At 44.6% G+C, this 16404-nt stretch overlaps 2 protein-coding genes across 5 annotated transcripts in view; both read right to left on the bottom strand.

The window, feature by feature from the left end:
• ZNF454 (zinc finger protein 454) overlaps window positions 1–16404 on the bottom strand; it is a 54836-nt gene that overhangs the window by 22383 nt on the left and 16049 nt on the right. Inside the window, exons 1-2 of one of the 2 annotated variants that reach the window (XM_026015422.2) lie at window positions 2034–2299; window positions 964–1061 (exon numbers count right to left, since the gene is read on the bottom strand). In XM_026015422.2, the coding sequence (XP_025871207.1) occupies window positions 964–996 (33 nt within the window). In that variant the 5' untranslated portion in view covers window positions 997–1061; window positions 2034–2299. Of the gene's footprint in view, window positions 1–963; window positions 1062–2033; window positions 2300–16404 lie in introns of those variants that run through there. The other variant, XM_072731846.1, reaches the window with a different exon arrangement.
• The window catches only part of LOC112932476 (zinc finger protein 354B), a 63592-nt gene continuing 53068 nt past the window's right edge, over window positions 5881–16404 (bottom strand). For all 3 annotated transcript variants that reach the window (XM_026015423.2, XM_026015425.2, XM_026015426.2), the window contains one exon: window positions 5881–8103. In XM_026015423.2, the coding sequence (XP_025871208.1) occupies window positions 6635–8026 (1392 nt within the window). In that variant the 5' untranslated portion in view covers window positions 8027–8103 and the 3' untranslated portion in view covers window positions 5881–6634. The remainder of the gene's footprint in view (window positions 8104–16404) is intronic.

The raw sequence follows: 16404 nt of genomic DNA, 5'->3' as shown, positions 1-16404 counted from the left end.
TTAGCAGAAATATTTGGGAGAAAGCCCAATTATCCTTTTTTTTTAAAAAAATTATTTATTTGATAGAAAAGAGCAGAGTTAGAGAGAGAGCATGAGTGGAGGGATATGGAGGGGAAGAGGCAGAGGGAGAAGCAGGCTCTCCACTGAGCAGGGAGCCCAACTCAGGGCTCAATCCCAGGACCCTGGGATCATGACCTGAGCCAAAGGCAGACACTTAACAGACTGAGCACCCCAGGCACCCCCAATTATCCTTCCAATAAAGGCCTGCTTTGCTTAAGGTAGTCCGAGTTAGGTTTTTGATACCTGTACCCAGAGCTTTGCACAAAGTAGGCAACCAAGAAACACTTGTTGGATTGAACCCATGAATCAATTTTTCAGGGACCACTGTTTCCCTTTTTATCACCAGCATATCATAATACCCTACACACTTTGCATTCCTAGTACAGGTCTGCTGAATGACAACCAAATTAAAACAGCCTGTAAACATGGCACCTTCCACCATCTGCTCATCTCTTCTAGTATTTTCTGCCACAGTTTCCTGAAGAGTCTAGTAAGTCCCAGCTCCCCAAGACAGTCTTCCAATTTCTCTCTTCTCTCAACTCCCGTGTTAGGTATAGGTATTACCTTTACTACTCTGAACCCCTACTGTTACTTGCTAGTGGAAAGTGTGTAGGTTACCATTTCGGATCAATGTGGGTTCCAGGGGTGTTATTTATGTGACCTTGAGCACATTACTTAGCTCCCTCATCCATGAGGATGAGCCCATCATGGTGGCCAGAGAGAAAGGAGTAACGGGGTCAGGCCTCCAACTGAGCCTGGATTGAGAGAAAAGCTCTTGGTCAGGGTAAAAACAACAACAACAACAACAACAACAACAACAAAACCACTCTTCAAACCTCTACATTCAAAACTTTTAAGGCAATTTGGGTGGTGGGGGGGACCCCGCAGCAATTCCCCACTCACCTGGACCATGGTTGGCAGTTGCTGGACAGCCATTTCTTTTCTGATAAGCCCTTTCCAGGTCTAGCAGAGCAGGACTTGGGCTAGAAACCTCTACACACCTGTTATAAGGACAAATGAGTTAAAACAGATCCCAGAGCAGTCCACAGTGAGGCTGCGAGCATTCACATCCTGGAGGTCCTCCACTACTGGGAAGAAGCTGAGTCTTAGTCCCTAGGAGCTTCTAAGGAGAGTGTGCAGGCCTCCCCTGCAAAGGGATTCCCTTCCTATGCAGCCATTCTGGGCCCCCACATCTTCCCCCAGGGTCTGCGTCAAATCCTCCACATCTTTCCTTCTGTGTCTTACATAGGGTGGCTTTTCCTTGCAGAAAGCACCCTTCAGCCCAGATCTCAGGCTTTCTAGCTGCCCTCCAACCTTTGTCCTTATATTACCCTGACAGGTCTCAACAGAAGTTTCTCTCCTGCCTGTTAGGGGAGTGGAAGAAGTGGAGAGGAAGGATGGTCTTCTTCCTCCTCCAAAGGCAAGCTAAGAACGCTGGCCCTTCGCTTGTCAAGGCCTCTCCCCGCTCAGGGGTCTAGTCTGGGTGACAAAGAGCCAAAGAGGCCTTGCATTAGAGTAGCTGGGTGGTGGGGAGGGGTCAGGGGTCTCATTCATCCCACCCACCCTTCGGCCCCCGGCTGGGTCCCCGCGGGAGCTGCTGCCGCCCGGACTCGGCCTGGTCTACAGACAGGGCTCAGACACAGCCCGGGGCATCCACCTCCGGAGCGAGCACCCGCTTCCCCGCTGCTCCGAGACACGAAGAGGCCCGGACGCATCCTCCTCCACATGCACTTGCAGACTCGGACCCTAACACCAACAGCCCGCACCTGGCCATCCTCGCCTTTTCTCTTTCGAATCAAACCGCAACCGTACGTTCCGGGAAGTTTGCGGCATCAGATCGGCGTCCTCCAGGACCGACCGTACGACCCGTGCCCACCCGGCCTTCCCTCCCTCCGCCCTTCCCCCACCCCGCCCCCGGGCCCGACCGCCCCACGGCCGCTCCCGCGCTCCCAACGCGGCTTGGGCCACCGTGCCTGGTCACCACCGGATTGCCCTTCGAGGAACCTCTGCCTGTAGCGAGGAACCGCAGCCGCCACATCGCAGGCGAAACACAATGAGCTGGAGTCGGCAGCCCGGGTCGGAACTGCGCTTGCGCGTTGCCCGGGGAGCCGGGGAGCCGAATACCCGCGAGTCGGAGGGGGGCAACCCCTCGGTTTCCCCGACTCCGCTTCCCAGAGGGCCAAGCGGCGGCGAGCGCCAGCTCCTGCGCCGGGCAGAGAAAGTGATATCGCGCGCCTGCGCAGACAGGGCCTCGCCCTTCCCTCGGGATGCCTGGTGGCGGCGCGCTGAAACTACATTTCCCAGGGGCCCGCGCAGGTCGTCGCGCCTCCCCCGTAGTGCAGCTCCTCCGTGCGCCGAACGGCACGTGCGGCTTCGGTTCTGTTCTCGTCGGATCGGAGTCCGCCTCCGCCCTGTGGTAATGCCCGGGAAGGCGAGACCCGCTAGAAGTTGAAGGCGGGATAAAGTCGGACGGTCGCCGTGGGGAGCGGGTCTGGGGCGCTCCCAGGAGACGGGGTAAGAGGTGAGAAGCCGCAGAGGCGACTTGCTGAAGGAGGACGGCGCGGACGCGGGCCCGTTTTGCTGTGTGGCCCGGGGCGGGGGGTGAGGGTGCCGGGCAGGGGCACGGGGTGTGGCAGGGGCCGGGGTGGCGCCCGCAGAGCCCTGGGAGAAGCGCGGCGGAGGTCGAGCGACCCGGAGGTCGGGGAGGAGAGGGAGCGGGGAAGAGCCCAGAGCCCGAGGAGCGGAGGGGGGAGGCGGTGCCGGACTCCGGTGATACCCATTCCGGGCGGAGGGGAGGGATGGGGTGACAGCTGGAAAAATCCCGTTGGGGATGCGAAGTTGCCTTTGAGGACACGTTTCCGCGGAGCTCGGGAAGAAGAGAGGTCTTGACTTTGTCGGTAGTGAATTAAAAAAAAAAAAAAAAAAGTGACCTTGAGGTTGGTCAGTCGGGGAACTGTTGGCCACCTTTTAGGAAGCGGTGTCAGCGACTTCTGTGACACCTGCCCGTAACACCGGGCGGATTCTCGAGGGTCAGTAAAGCACAGAGGGTAGTTATCAGCCAACCTGTGACGGTGGGTGTGAGGTGGGAGGGAGTGATTTGAAGTGGTATTATGGGAAGTTCTCTTTGAGGAGGTAACATGTGAGCAGAGATTTGACTGCAGCCCGGGATAAAACCCTACAAAGAATACCTGGGGAAGAACCGCGGGGGGGGGGGGGGGGGTAGCAATGTCCAGAGACCAAAGTGCGCTTGGTGAGCCTGAGGCTTTGCAAGGCTAGGGGGACTGGAGAGGGCACAGCGAACAAGGGAGAGTTGGGCAGGAGGCCTTGAAGGCCATACCAAGACCTTTGGACTTGGCCCGAGTGTGATGGGAAACCACTGAAGGAGTCTGTGTGCAAGAGTGATGTGGCTGAGCGCACTTTGACAGACTCGCTCATGGGCCTGGGGGGAGAAGGCACTGTGGTGGGGCCAGGGGCCATACAGGAAAACCAGGTAGGAGGCTGTTAACAACAGTCCTGGGGAGGGACAATCTCCCACAGTCAATAATAACCTTTTTAACAAGGCATTTGTTTTGAGAGACTAATGATTGGAAGGTGATTTTCTGGGTGCCATGCTAAGGAGTGTGAATGTTATTTTGTTTTCAGATCTATGAGGATGATAATAATATACTTATTTAGCAATATGTAAGCACTTTATGTGGGTATCCACTGTAATCTGGAGCTGTGTGGTTTACACTGCTAACAAGAAAAAAATGAAGCACCTAGATGGAGATCATCATGTCTAGGAAGCAGAACCAAAACAGTCCTAGCCCTAGTGACAGAGAGGTGCACAAACTGTCCTCACTTATTGCCCAGAATGATTGGGAAATGAAGTACAAGTGCCACAGCTTCCAAAACTCCTGACAAAGTAGTGCAACCTCTATCTGACCTATTTCTTCATCTGCTTCCTCTAAAGGTTAATATTCAACCAAGTTTTGAGCTATTGCACCCGTCCTAGGCTTCTAGGTATTTCATCCTTCCTCTCCCACTTGTCCCTTGCCTTCCTTCTGACCCTTTATTTTGCTGCTCTTTATCATTTTTATCTACTTTGTATCCATCTCTTCTCTCTGCATCTTCCAGAGAAAAATATGTGAAGGGAAAAGAGGAAACTAGGTGTAAGGGACAAATATTAAATAAAGATCTAGGTTTCTGAGGATACAGTTAATTCAGTGTTTCATTCCCCCCTCTGCCTTTGTTCCTACTCCAAGAGTTAGAACTTAGAGATCACAGAGCCCAAAGAGACTGGCCTGCCTATTATGACCCCATGTCATAGGGAGCCTCTTCAATTGCCACCCACAAACATCTGCTGTACTTGTTGATTCCCACCTCTCCCAGTGAAAAGTTTCCTTTCTTTGAAAAAGTTTGAAAGACATTCCTATAGCTTCTACCTCTGCTCCAATCCTTTTTTCCCACTTTGAGCTGCCGGTTCCCTCCATCCTGCAACTTCCATTCTCCCACACCTCTTCTTTTCAGTGGTAAACTCACTCTCCACAGACTGTTGGCCAGATCAACACCCTTCTCAAACCTACTTTTTTTTTGCCGACTTCCACTTTAGAGGCTGGAAGAGTATTTTCTCAGCCTCTTTTGTTACTGGCCTCCACACAACATAGCTATGGTCAGTAAGATGTAAGCAGAAGTCTGCTGAGGGGTTTCTGGGAAAAATTTTCTGATAAAAGGCACAGATGTTTCTGGTGCTTCCCATCCCCTTTCTTCCTGCCCTGAGTGCAGATACTTTACCTGAAGCAGAGCACCCATCACATGACCATGATGGAAAAGCCATGAAACTAAAGATATAGAATTAATTTTGTCTAAACAATGCCACCAAACTCTAGATTTGTTATGAGTTTGTGGGGGGGGGGGGGGGTTTGGGAGGGGGAATCCCTGTTTGCTTGTGTTAACTGGGCTTTCCAGGATTTGTAGCTGTAAAGCTCCTCTGATACACCTACTCTCAATGCCAGTCTCTCTCCAGTTATCTTTCTGTGTCTCCTTTCCCAGGTAAGCTACTGAATCCATTTTTCAACCTTTACCTCACTCTTCAACCCATTAATACTTAACAGAGGTCATCAGTAACCAGAACCAGAGGCCATTTTGTATTATCTTACTGTAACCCTCCACAGCATTTGAAAATATTAACTATTCTTACCTTACATGAAATTCTTTTACTTTTGTGCCACCATTTTCTAATTTTTCCTTCCATTGCTCATTTTCCTTTAGGTTGCTGTTTCCTCTCAGCTCCTACTAGTTACACTTTCTCCACGTACACTCATTCAGTGATGTCCTGCCAGTTATTTTAGTGTCTATCAGGAATCTTCACTTGGATATCCACAGACTCATTAAAATGCCCCCAGAATTGGTCAGCTTTATGTGTTCTTCATTATAGTATTCCATCCAACCAAATTAGGTTCCCACATTTAACCAATTACCACATTATCTAGATTCTGTGCCTCATTATTGCTTGAATTCTTTCTTTCCCACTTCATGGCCAGTGTCTTAGCATAGCCCTTGAAAAGCAAAGAATATGTCTTACCTATTTTGATTTTCTGATCATGTCTATCACATATTTAGCACTTTATTAAGAGTATGAAATAAATGAAATTATCTTGACACTGTCATCACTAGAGATCTTTAAAACCTACCATTGTCTTGAGTTGCAAAGATTTTGCTAATATGTCACATCTTCATGTCTATTAGTGTTTAGTCTTTTCTCCTTGCCACTTTGATACAGAGTATGGTACAAAGATGTGTATTTGAATCCTATGTACTTAGAGACTGTTTTCTAAATAATTCGCTTATTTAACAGTTTAATGACTGTTAATTGAGAACTTAAAGCAGCATGCTGTTGCTTTAAGATCTGTACAATTATTTCATCACTTGGGTAGCAACCAGCCTAATGTTTTAGGAGAGAAAATAACAGTGCAGGGGGAGGGGGAAGGACATGGAGGGCTAATAATAGGATTTGGAAGAGGTAAAGAATTTTGACTCAAAACATCCAGAGAAACCAGATTGTGGAATAGGGACATCTAGATAACATATATACATGGTAAAAGATTGAGGATTTCCCAATATTGGTTATATTTATAGTATTATAGAACTAAGAGAGATCCTGGAGACCTTTTAAATTCAAAATCCCTCATTTACCAAATAAGGACATTGTGATGTGGTGAGAGTAGGTGACTTGTCCAAGTGTCAGGTCTGGACTACATACCAGGTCTTTGGGCTGTCCAGTTAGCACTCTCACATTTTCTCTCCAGTGTGAAGTCTCTGATATGTTATGACACAATAGAACTTATCTTCAGCACAAATCCTCATCCATTAGAACATTAGGTTATTTAAACCTTCTGGTGTAAAGGAGTGTTTTGCATTCTGAATTAAGATTTCTCTATATGGTTTCTTTGCAGTGGTATTATTTGATATAGTAATTTATACTTCATCCAGAAGATTCCTAAAATTATTACATTTATTAGGTTTCTGTGTTACATGACTTATATGATTATTACTGAAGAGTTAATCCTGGTGAAGGGTCCAATGAAAACTTAACTCATGTATGAGTCCTCTGATGTCGTGTAAGGTTTGTACTCCTACTGAAGGCTTTTCCACATTCATTACATTGATAGGGCTTCTCTCCTGTATGAGTTCTCTGATGCACTATGAGGGATGAATTTTTAATGAAGGCTTTTCCACACTGATCACACTCATAGGGTTTCTCACCAGTATGAATTCTTTGATGTTCAATAAGGTATGCACTCTGGCTAAAGGCTTTTCCACATTCATTGCATTCATAAGGTTTCTCTCCAGTATGAATAACCTGATGTACAGTAAGGGAAGATCTCCCAGTGAAATGTTTCCCACATACCATACATTCATAAGGTTTCTCTCCAGTATGAATTCTCCGATGTTGAGTAAGAGATGAATTCTTACTGAAAGCCTTTCCACACTGATTACATTCAAAAGGTTTTACTCCAGAGTGAAGTCTCTGGTGTTCTATAAGGTATGTACTTTGGCTAAAGGATTTCCCACATTTGTTACATTTGTAGGGTTTTTCTCCAGTATGATTTCGTTGATGTAGAGTAAGGGTAGAGCTCTTACTAAAGGCTTTTCCACATTCACTGCACTCATAGGGTTTTTCTCCAGTATGACTTCTCTGATGTACAATAAGGTGCATGCTCTGACTGAAGGCTTTCCCACATTCGTTGCATTCATAGGGTTTTTCTCCTGTGTGAGTTCTCTGATGCACTGTAAGATTCATGCTTTGGGTAAAAGCTTTCCCACATTCATTACATTTGTATGGTTTCTCTCCAGTATGAATCCTTTCATGTTGAATAAGGGATGAATTCTTACGGAAAGCTTTTCCACACTCTTTACACTGATAGGGTTTCTCTCCAGTGTGAGTTCTTTGATGAACAGTAAGGTTCATGCTCTGGCTGAAGGTTTTCCCACATTCATTACATTTGTAAGGTTTCTCTCCAGTATGAATTCTTTGATGTACAGTAAGGGAGGAGCGTTCAATGAAGTGCTTCCCACATACATTACACTTAAAAGGTTTCTCCCCAGTATGAATCCTCTGGTGCTTAAGAAGAGATGAGCTCTGGCTGAAGGTTTTCCCGCATTCATTACATTCATAGATTTTCTTTCCTACAAACATACTTTGAGTTTTAATTAATTCAGAATTCTGTTTAGTGTCCTCTTCATGTAAATTCTGATTATGGAACCTTTGTCCCACAGGAGTACTTTGTTGTATATCTAGGACTGACCCCTGACTAGAACACCTGTCAAATTCATGATCTCCACATGTCCTCCTCTCAGGGAGGGTTTCCTTATGAGTAATGGCCACTTGGTGCAGATGTCTGTCCTGATTTTTCTGTTGCCCATCTAACCAATTATCAGGTTCCCAGGCTTTCCCTAAAGAAGGCCAGAGACCTTCCCTTTCCATTATTACCCCATAGGATAAATCTTCAGTAATGCTGAGCTTTGTAGTTGATTCTCTGGTTTCAAGTCTTGTGTCCTAGTCTGAAAAAAATAAGAAATTCAAACATACATTGGTTTCTGTGCTGGGAGACAGAAAACTACACAAGGTGGGAATGAGAGAAAGAAACAGACTGACTATAGGACACGTGTGAGAGCTTTCAAAAATGTCCCTATAATTAGGAAGAAAAACAGAAGGGAGGGAAAGAACAGTGAACTTGTCCATAAATAACAGGAGAGCTAGAGGAGGTGTTAAGCAAAGAAAAGAGTAAGCCTATGTATACAAGAGGAATGGACACTGAAATCACTGACCACTTGACAGGGCTGAATAATGAAGATGCAGTAAAGAGAAAATCTACAGACAAGCTGGGATCAGGGGAGGCAGATCAGAAAGCCCTGCCACATTGTACCTGGTATTCCCATCAGCAGTTTCTTTCCCCCTGCGGTGCTGCCGCTAATTCTGACACTGAATCATTGTACAACAGTGTGATACTGTGAAAGATGTTGGCTCTGGAATCAGATATGCTTGGGTTTAAACCCTGGCTGTTAACTTACCCTCTCAACTAATTGTTTCTCTGGGCTTGAGTTTTCACATATAAAATATGATAAAAATAATCTGATGAGGATTAAGTAAGATAATACCCATAAACTACCCTTAGGGAATATGCTTGTTTGGAACATAAGAAACCACAACCTACTTGAAACTTAAGGGAGGATGACACAATCTAAAGTTCCCCCCTCCCCCACCAACAACTTCCAACAGATTATAAGTTTCTCATTCTTTTCAGGTAAGAGAGTCCTACAAGGCCCTACCCTGTCCAAAATATCCATTCATTAGAGATGTGAACTGGTGGCAGGCAAAGGCAAAGTAGGATCTGTTGAGCTGCTTGAAATAGGGCTGAAGGACTCTGTGGCCACTCAGATTTTATTTTCTCAGATCCACTTCTTATCCTAGACAAAATGGCTTGGCAACAATGGGAGGCAGAGGACAGAAAACTAAAATCTGAAAATCAGCTGTCAGCTTGATCAAAATTACCAGAGCCAAGATCAATACTGAACCAACAAACCAAAGGCCTGTGGGCAGGAGGCTTTACTACGAAGCATGAGGTATGCATTAACTGGACCTCCTTGCAACCTGGCCTACTTATATAAAGAAAGAGAAGAAGTGGCAAGCCTCGCAATCTCCACTTCTAAAACACACACACCACCAGGTAACTGCAGAAAGGACCTATTCAACCAAATGTTAGTATCAACACTCAACAAATGAACTGGAAACTGCCTCCTGCCCCATCACTCTATCATATCCAACTGTCCAACTAAAACTGTACCCAATAAACAACATAAAGGCCAAAGGATCCATTCACACTATTAGACAAATACAAGAACTTCCCCTATTCAAAGATAACACACAGAAAATATCAAATTTGGAAACTATGTAGAGGTTTAAGAAATAAAATTTTAAAATAGTAAAAATGAGAATGAGGAAAAACATAAAAAAAACACTGGAAAATAAACACTGGAAAAATAATGAAATATTTCCTTTTTGATGCCTTTTGATTGAAAGCAAACAAAAACAGTGTCATTGGAAGGAGATCTTTGCAATACATGGCCCACACAATACAGGACTAGAATCTTTTCCATAATCTGGAAAACAATGTCTGTGGAACACTAAGTCCACCAGAAAAATGGGCAAAAGACTTAAATAGGCACTTTAAAAAGGACACCTTAGTGGTGAGTAAACAAGCAAAGATAACCAATCTCAACAGTAAGCAGGGGAGGGCAAATTAAAGCTCCAGTTGGAATCTATTACCACTTCCACCTGAGTAACAAAATTGAAAAGTGCAGATAGCTTCCCCAATGTAGAAAGCAGTGCTCTAGGGATGCCTGAGTGGCTCAGTGGCTGAGCATCTGACTTTGGCTCAGGGCGTGATCCCTGGGTCCAGGACTGAGTCCCACATCAGGTTCCCTGTAGGAAGCCTACATCTCTGTGTCTCTGCCTCTCTCTCTCTCTGTGTCTCTCATGAATAAATAATAAAATCTTTTAAAAAAGAGAAAGCTGTGCTATAATGGGAATTTTGACATACTACTGGTGGGAATGTAATCTGGTTCAGGTGTTTGAAAAGGTTTAACATGATCTAGTAATATACAACAGGCACACAGACTATGATTTAGCAAACCCACTAGTTGGTGCATGCTCTTAAGGAATCTGCTTTGCAAAGGCACACAATTCATAATTTTTAAGGTAACATTGTACATAAGAGCAAAAAACTGGAAACAACCCAAATGCCACAAACAGAATGGATAACACCAACAGAATGGATAAACAACCCAAATGCCACCAACAGAATGGATAATGGATAAACTGTGAAATATTTAATAGAATAGAAAGAAATAATAGATTTCTATTCTATTTCAATAGAATAATTGAAAACAATGCATGTTAAGGATGTCATGTTTCTGTCTCCTCAAAATTCATGTGTTGAAGCCTAATCTCCAATAAGATAACTTTAGGAAGGGGAAGGCCTTTGGAAGTCATTAAGTCATGAAGGTAAAGCCCTTATAAGTGACACACACAACAGAGCATGCTTCCTCTCTCTACTATCATGTGAGGATGCAGTGTGAAGGCAGCAGCCTATGAACCAGGAGGAGGGCCCTCACCAGGAACCCAACCGTGATGCACCCCTCCCACCCTGATCTCAGACTTCCAGCCTCTAGGAACTATGAGAAATCGATGTCTTATGTCTATGCCACTAAGTTTGGGTGTTCTGTCATAGCAGCCTGAACCGACAGAGCACATTTAACCAACTAAAGCAGCACAGAATAATCAGAATGAATAAATAAGGAAAGTCACACAAAAAATATACATTAAGAGTTCATTTAGATAAAGTCTAAAAAACAGGCTAACACTAAATGTTTTAAAACTAAATGATTCCTTTATGGATGGCAATACTATAAAGAAAAGCAGGGAAAGGGAATGATCACAAATGTGAGAAGAGTGGTTATGTCTTGGGTAGAGGTAAGAGGATGTGAATGAAGATGCTCACACAAAGCATTTCTAAGATACTAGCAATGTTCTATTTTAAATCTGGGTTCTAGTGCCTGAGTGTTTGCTTTCCTTATTTTCATTCATCTTTATTATCATGAACTGTAAAGAGAAGTAGTATGGCAAAATGGTTAAGACAACTTTACAGCTAGCCTACCTGGCTCCACTTAGCTGTGTGACCTTGGGCAGGTTACTTAACCTGTTTGTGCTTCTGATTCCTCATCTGTTAAATGGCACCTATTGCACAGTATTTATATTAGAACAAAAACTGTTAATATTATATTAAGAGCTTAGAGGAATATGTAGATTTTTGCTAAATAGTTCATGTATTTTATATATTCTGTATATATAACATTTCTAAAATGAGAACAAAATATTTGCTATTCTGAAAAAATATTTGCTATTTTGGAAAATATTAATAATTTTAAGTTGAAACATCACAGTGTACTGCAGAATACTTAATTGTAAGACTCAGTATTATCTTTGTGGAATTTGGAGATCTAATTTAAAAGTTAAGTCTGGAGATTTGCTGCAAAAAAAGAAAAATGAGTTAACAATTTTTTTAAAAAAACAGACTGAAGTGTTTGTTCCAGAAACATGGGACGCCAAAGACAGTGAAGCCATATCTGCAAGGGACTGAGAAAAGACTAATATGACTCAAGAATTGCACATAGCCAGTACTCTATACATATGTAGAGAAAACCAAGACTCATTCTTAAATATGAGAGATTTAGTAATTAAGCACTCCTACACTATCCCTGAAATACTATTTACTCAGTTTGAACAAAAGATTTATCCAGGAGGTCCAGAATGCTTATTATTAGGAATCTATTAATATGTTAACAGGGCATGGGAAAAAGGACATATGACCAACCTGATGGATGCTTCGAAAGTATTTGATAATATCTAAATAATGGGATACTTGGATCCTGATTCAAAAACAAAATTATAAGCCATGTAAAATACTAGAATCCACACCAACAACAGAATCAAGGAAAGGATGCTTACTATTTCCCAAGTGTGACCAATACATTTGACAACTTAGAGGGGAGGAAATTTTATTTTTCCCAGATCAGACTGTCTCCCTGGACAACATAAAAGTGTCACGGTAGCTGCTCTCAGAATTAGTGAAGTATTGAGGGGTTGGGACTGGAGCACTAAGGATCAGTAACTGGCTCTTCCAGAACTGGATGAGATTTTCTGATGCTTGCTATTTTGCTATGTTATTAAAGCAGGACCTGTTATGTGCACAGCAATATGCTGAGCCAGGATAAAGATTATTGATTGTTAGCTGTTATCATTACTATTATTATTTTATGTCAAACGATTACAGCCCTCTCTTCCTTTTTTCCTAAACAGGACTTTTTGAGTGATAAGCCCATGCTCTCTTATTGTCTTAGAATGTCTCGTAATGGGGTCTGTATAATTTTGGTGCTCATCAGGACATGAACAAGAGCCCCCAGGACCAAGGGGTCTGGGAGAACACAGATCCTTCAGGCTTTATGGCTGACATGGGTCATAGTAGAGGTGAAGAGCCTGCAGAGAATTGGGGTGGGTACAGTAGTTAGGCAGCAGGTCCTGCTCTTCCTAGGGCAAGTCAATTTATTTCTTTTTGTCTTTCTTCAATACCCTGTGTAGTAGATGAACTACTCCTTCTACTCCACCAGACTATTTTAATATTTACCTGAGTGGGCTTCCTACTTAATACTCTTGCTACTGTACAGTGCATTCTCTGTATAGCAGCCAGATTGATCCTCTGAACATGAAATATCTCTTCAAGAAATGTCTACTGAGCCAGGAGCTGAATAGGGTGCTAACAATGAACAAAACACACTTCTGCCCTTAGGGAACTTATATTTCCGTGAGAAGAAGGGCAACCAACATAATAAGTAAGTAAAATACTTAGAAATTAAGTGGCATACCTTATAGAAAAAAAATAAAAGCAATAAGATGGAAATAGGGAAGATGACAGGTAAGGGGAATAGTTTTACATAGAGTAAAATATAGTAATTTTACATAGAGTCTTCAGGAAAGGCCACAGTGAAATGGTGATATTGAAGCCAAGACATTAGGGGCTAAGAAGGGACCCCCTTCTTGAGGGGAGAGCATCCCACACAGAAGAAACCACCAGTGCTGAGGTCCTGAGGCAGGTGTGGATCTGCCCTTTGAAAGGATCAATAATCTATGGATGCTTCTCCATTTATTATGGTCTTTCCTACTAATGGAGGCAAAGACATGTGTCTGTACTAAACAAGAGGGAGACTGAGGTTAGCAGGAAGGTAAATAGAGACTCCGTAATAGAATATAAATTCTGTGTGTATGTGTACATATACGTTAACACACACATACACACAGGTTGTCACCCAGGACATGTCTGAGAATGATACAAAGTCATATATAAAACACAAATAATAGGTTTCTACATTTAGGGGTAGTGAAGGGTAGCTTCCTGGAGAGCTTAAAATGTTAGAGAATCCCTAACTCTTATATTATAGACATAATCTTTGGTAATAAAAATTCTACTCAGTCTTTATAAAATAGAGGCAAAATCTAATGAAGCATTCAAGAACTGTACACAAGAAAACCTTAATACAGAAAAAGAAAACAATCATCCAGGGTGCCTGAGTGGCTCAGTTGGCTGAGCATCTGACTTGTCACTTTGGCTCAGGTCATGATCTCAGGGTCCTAAGATCGAGCCCTATGGTGGGCTCCATGCTGAGCCCTCTCTCTCTCTTTGTCCCCGTTGCTCCTTCCTTTAACCCCCCTGCCCAGCTCACACACTCCCTCTCTAAAAAAAAGAAACATCTAAAAGAAAAATTGGGGGACGCCTGGGTGGTTCAGTGGTTGAGTCTCTGCCTTTGGCTTAGGTTGGGATCCCAGGATCCAGGGATCGAGTCCTACATCAGGCTTCCCTCAGGTAGTCTGCTTCTCCCTCTGCCTAGGTCTCTGCTTCTCTCTCTGTCTTATGAATAAATAAATAAAATCTTTAAAAATAAATAAATAAGAGACAGGAGGAGGGGCAAGATGGCAGAAGAGTAGGGTCCCCGAGTCACCTGTCCCCACCAAATTACCTAGATAACCTTCAAATCATCCTGAAAATCTACCAATTCGGCCTGAGATTTAAAGAGAGACGAGCTGGAATGCTACAGTGAGAAGAGTTCACGCTTCTATCAAGGTATGAAGACGGGGGGAAAAAAAGAAATAAAGAAACAAAAGGCATCCAAGGGGGAGGGGCCCCCTCGAGGAGCCGGGCTAAGGCCGGGGCGAGTGTTGCCGGGGAGAGTGTTGCCCGGACAGGAGAGCCCCGTCCCGGAGAAGCAGGAGCTTCACCAATCTTCCCCGGGTCGGAAAGGGGCTCGCAGGGAGTTAGAGCAGGACCCAGGAGGGCGGGGGTGCCCTCGGGCTCCCTGGGACACTAACCGACACCTGCGCCCCAGGGAGAGTGCGCCGAGCTCCCTAAAGGGCTGCAGCTCCCGCAGGCTTGGCCCGGGAGCAGGTCGGAGGGCACGGGCGGCGGCTCTGCGGAGAGGGGACTGCGTGGCCCGAGGAGCAGCTTGGAGGCGGCTGCAACAGAGGAAGAGGCTCCATGTGGAGGGGGCTGCGCGGCCGGGGGAGCAGCTTGGAGAGGCTCAGGCGGCAGCTCCGTGGAGGCGGCTCCCCGGCCAGGAGCGTGACTCCAACAGCGCAGGCGCCGAAGTACAGGGCGCCCGGACACAGCCCAAGATCCGGCCTCCCCCGGGACAGGCAGAGGCCAGGAAGCCCAGGACAGCAAGGACGCTCCTGCCCCGAGCTGAGCAGATCAGTGGCCCGCCCTGGAGACTCCAGGCCCTGCAGACGGAGAGTTCCGGAGCTACTGCGGGAGCTGACTCCAGGGCTCCAGAGCCGGCCACCGCCACTGTGGTTGTTCCTCTTGGGGCCTCACGGGGTAAACAACCCCCATGAGCCCTGCACCAGGCAGGGAGCAGAGGGGCTCCCCCAAGTTCTAATACTTGAAAATCAGCACAACAGGCCCCTCCCCAGAAGCCCAGCTAGACGGACCAGTTCCAGGGGAAGTCAAGAGGCTTAAAGTATACAGAATCAGAAGATACTCCCCCGTGTTTTTTTTGTTTCTGTTTTTTTTTTTATTTGTTTGCTTTCCCCACCCTTTTTTGTTTCTTTTTCTTTCTCTTTTTCTTCTCTTTTTTTTCTTCCTTTTTTATTTTTTCTTTTTCTCTTTTCTTTCCTTCTTTCTCTCCTCTCTTTTTCTCCTTTTCCCAACACAACTTGTTTTTGGCCACTCTGCACTGAGCAAAATGACTAGAAGGAAAACCTCACCTCAAAAGGAAGAATCAGAAACAGTCCTCTCTCCCACAGAGTTACAAAATCTGGATTACAATTCAATGTCAGAAAGCCAATTCAGAAGCACTATTATACAGCTACTGGTGGCTCTAGAAAAAAACCATAAAGGACTCAAGAGACTTCATGACTGCAGAATTTAGATCTAATCAGGCAGAAATTAAAAATCAATTGAATGAGATGCATTCCAAACTAGAAGTCCTAACAACGAGGGTTAACGGGGTGGAAGAATGAGTGAGTGACATAGAAGACAAGTTGATGGCAAAGAGGGAAACTGAGGAAAAAAGAGACAATTAAAAGACCATGAGAATAGATTACGGGAAATAAATGACAGCCTGAGGAAGAAAAACCTACGTTTAATTGGGGTTCCTGAAGGAGCCGAAAGGGCCAGAGGACCAGAATATGTATTTGAACAAATAATAGCTGAAAACTTTCCTAATCTGGGAAGGGAAACAGGCATTCAGATCTAGGAAATAGAGAGATCCCCCCCCCCCCAATCAATAAAAACCGTTCAACACCTCGACATTTAATAGTTAAGCTTGCAAATTCCAAAGATAAAGAGAAGATCCTTAAAGCAGCAAGAGACAAGAAATCCCTGACTTTTATGGGGAGGCGTATTAGGGTAACAGCAGACCTCTCCACAGAGACCTGGCAGGCCAGAAAGGGCTGGCAGGATATATTCAGGGTCCAAAATGAGAACAACATGCAACCAAGAATACTTTATGCAGCAAGGCTCTCATTCAGAATGGAAGGAGAGATAAAAAGCTTCCAAGACAGGCAGGAACTGAAAGAATATGTGACCTCCAAACCAGCTCTGCAAGAAATTTTGAGGGGCAATCTTAAAATTCCCCTTTAAGAAGAAGTTCAGTGGAACAATCCACAAAAACAAGGACTGAATAGATATCATGATGACACTAAACTCATACCATTCAATAGTAACTCTGAACGTGAACAGGCTTAATGACCCC

The sequence above is a fragment of the Vulpes vulpes genome, chromosome 12, assembly GCF_048418805.1.
Source record: "Vulpes vulpes isolate BD-2025 chromosome 12, VulVul3, whole genome shotgun sequence".
Taxonomy (NCBI): domain Eukaryota; kingdom Metazoa; phylum Chordata; class Mammalia; order Carnivora; family Canidae; genus Vulpes; species Vulpes vulpes.
Note: the sequence above shows the minus strand (reverse complement) of the source record. Positions and strands in the feature narration are given on the sequence as shown.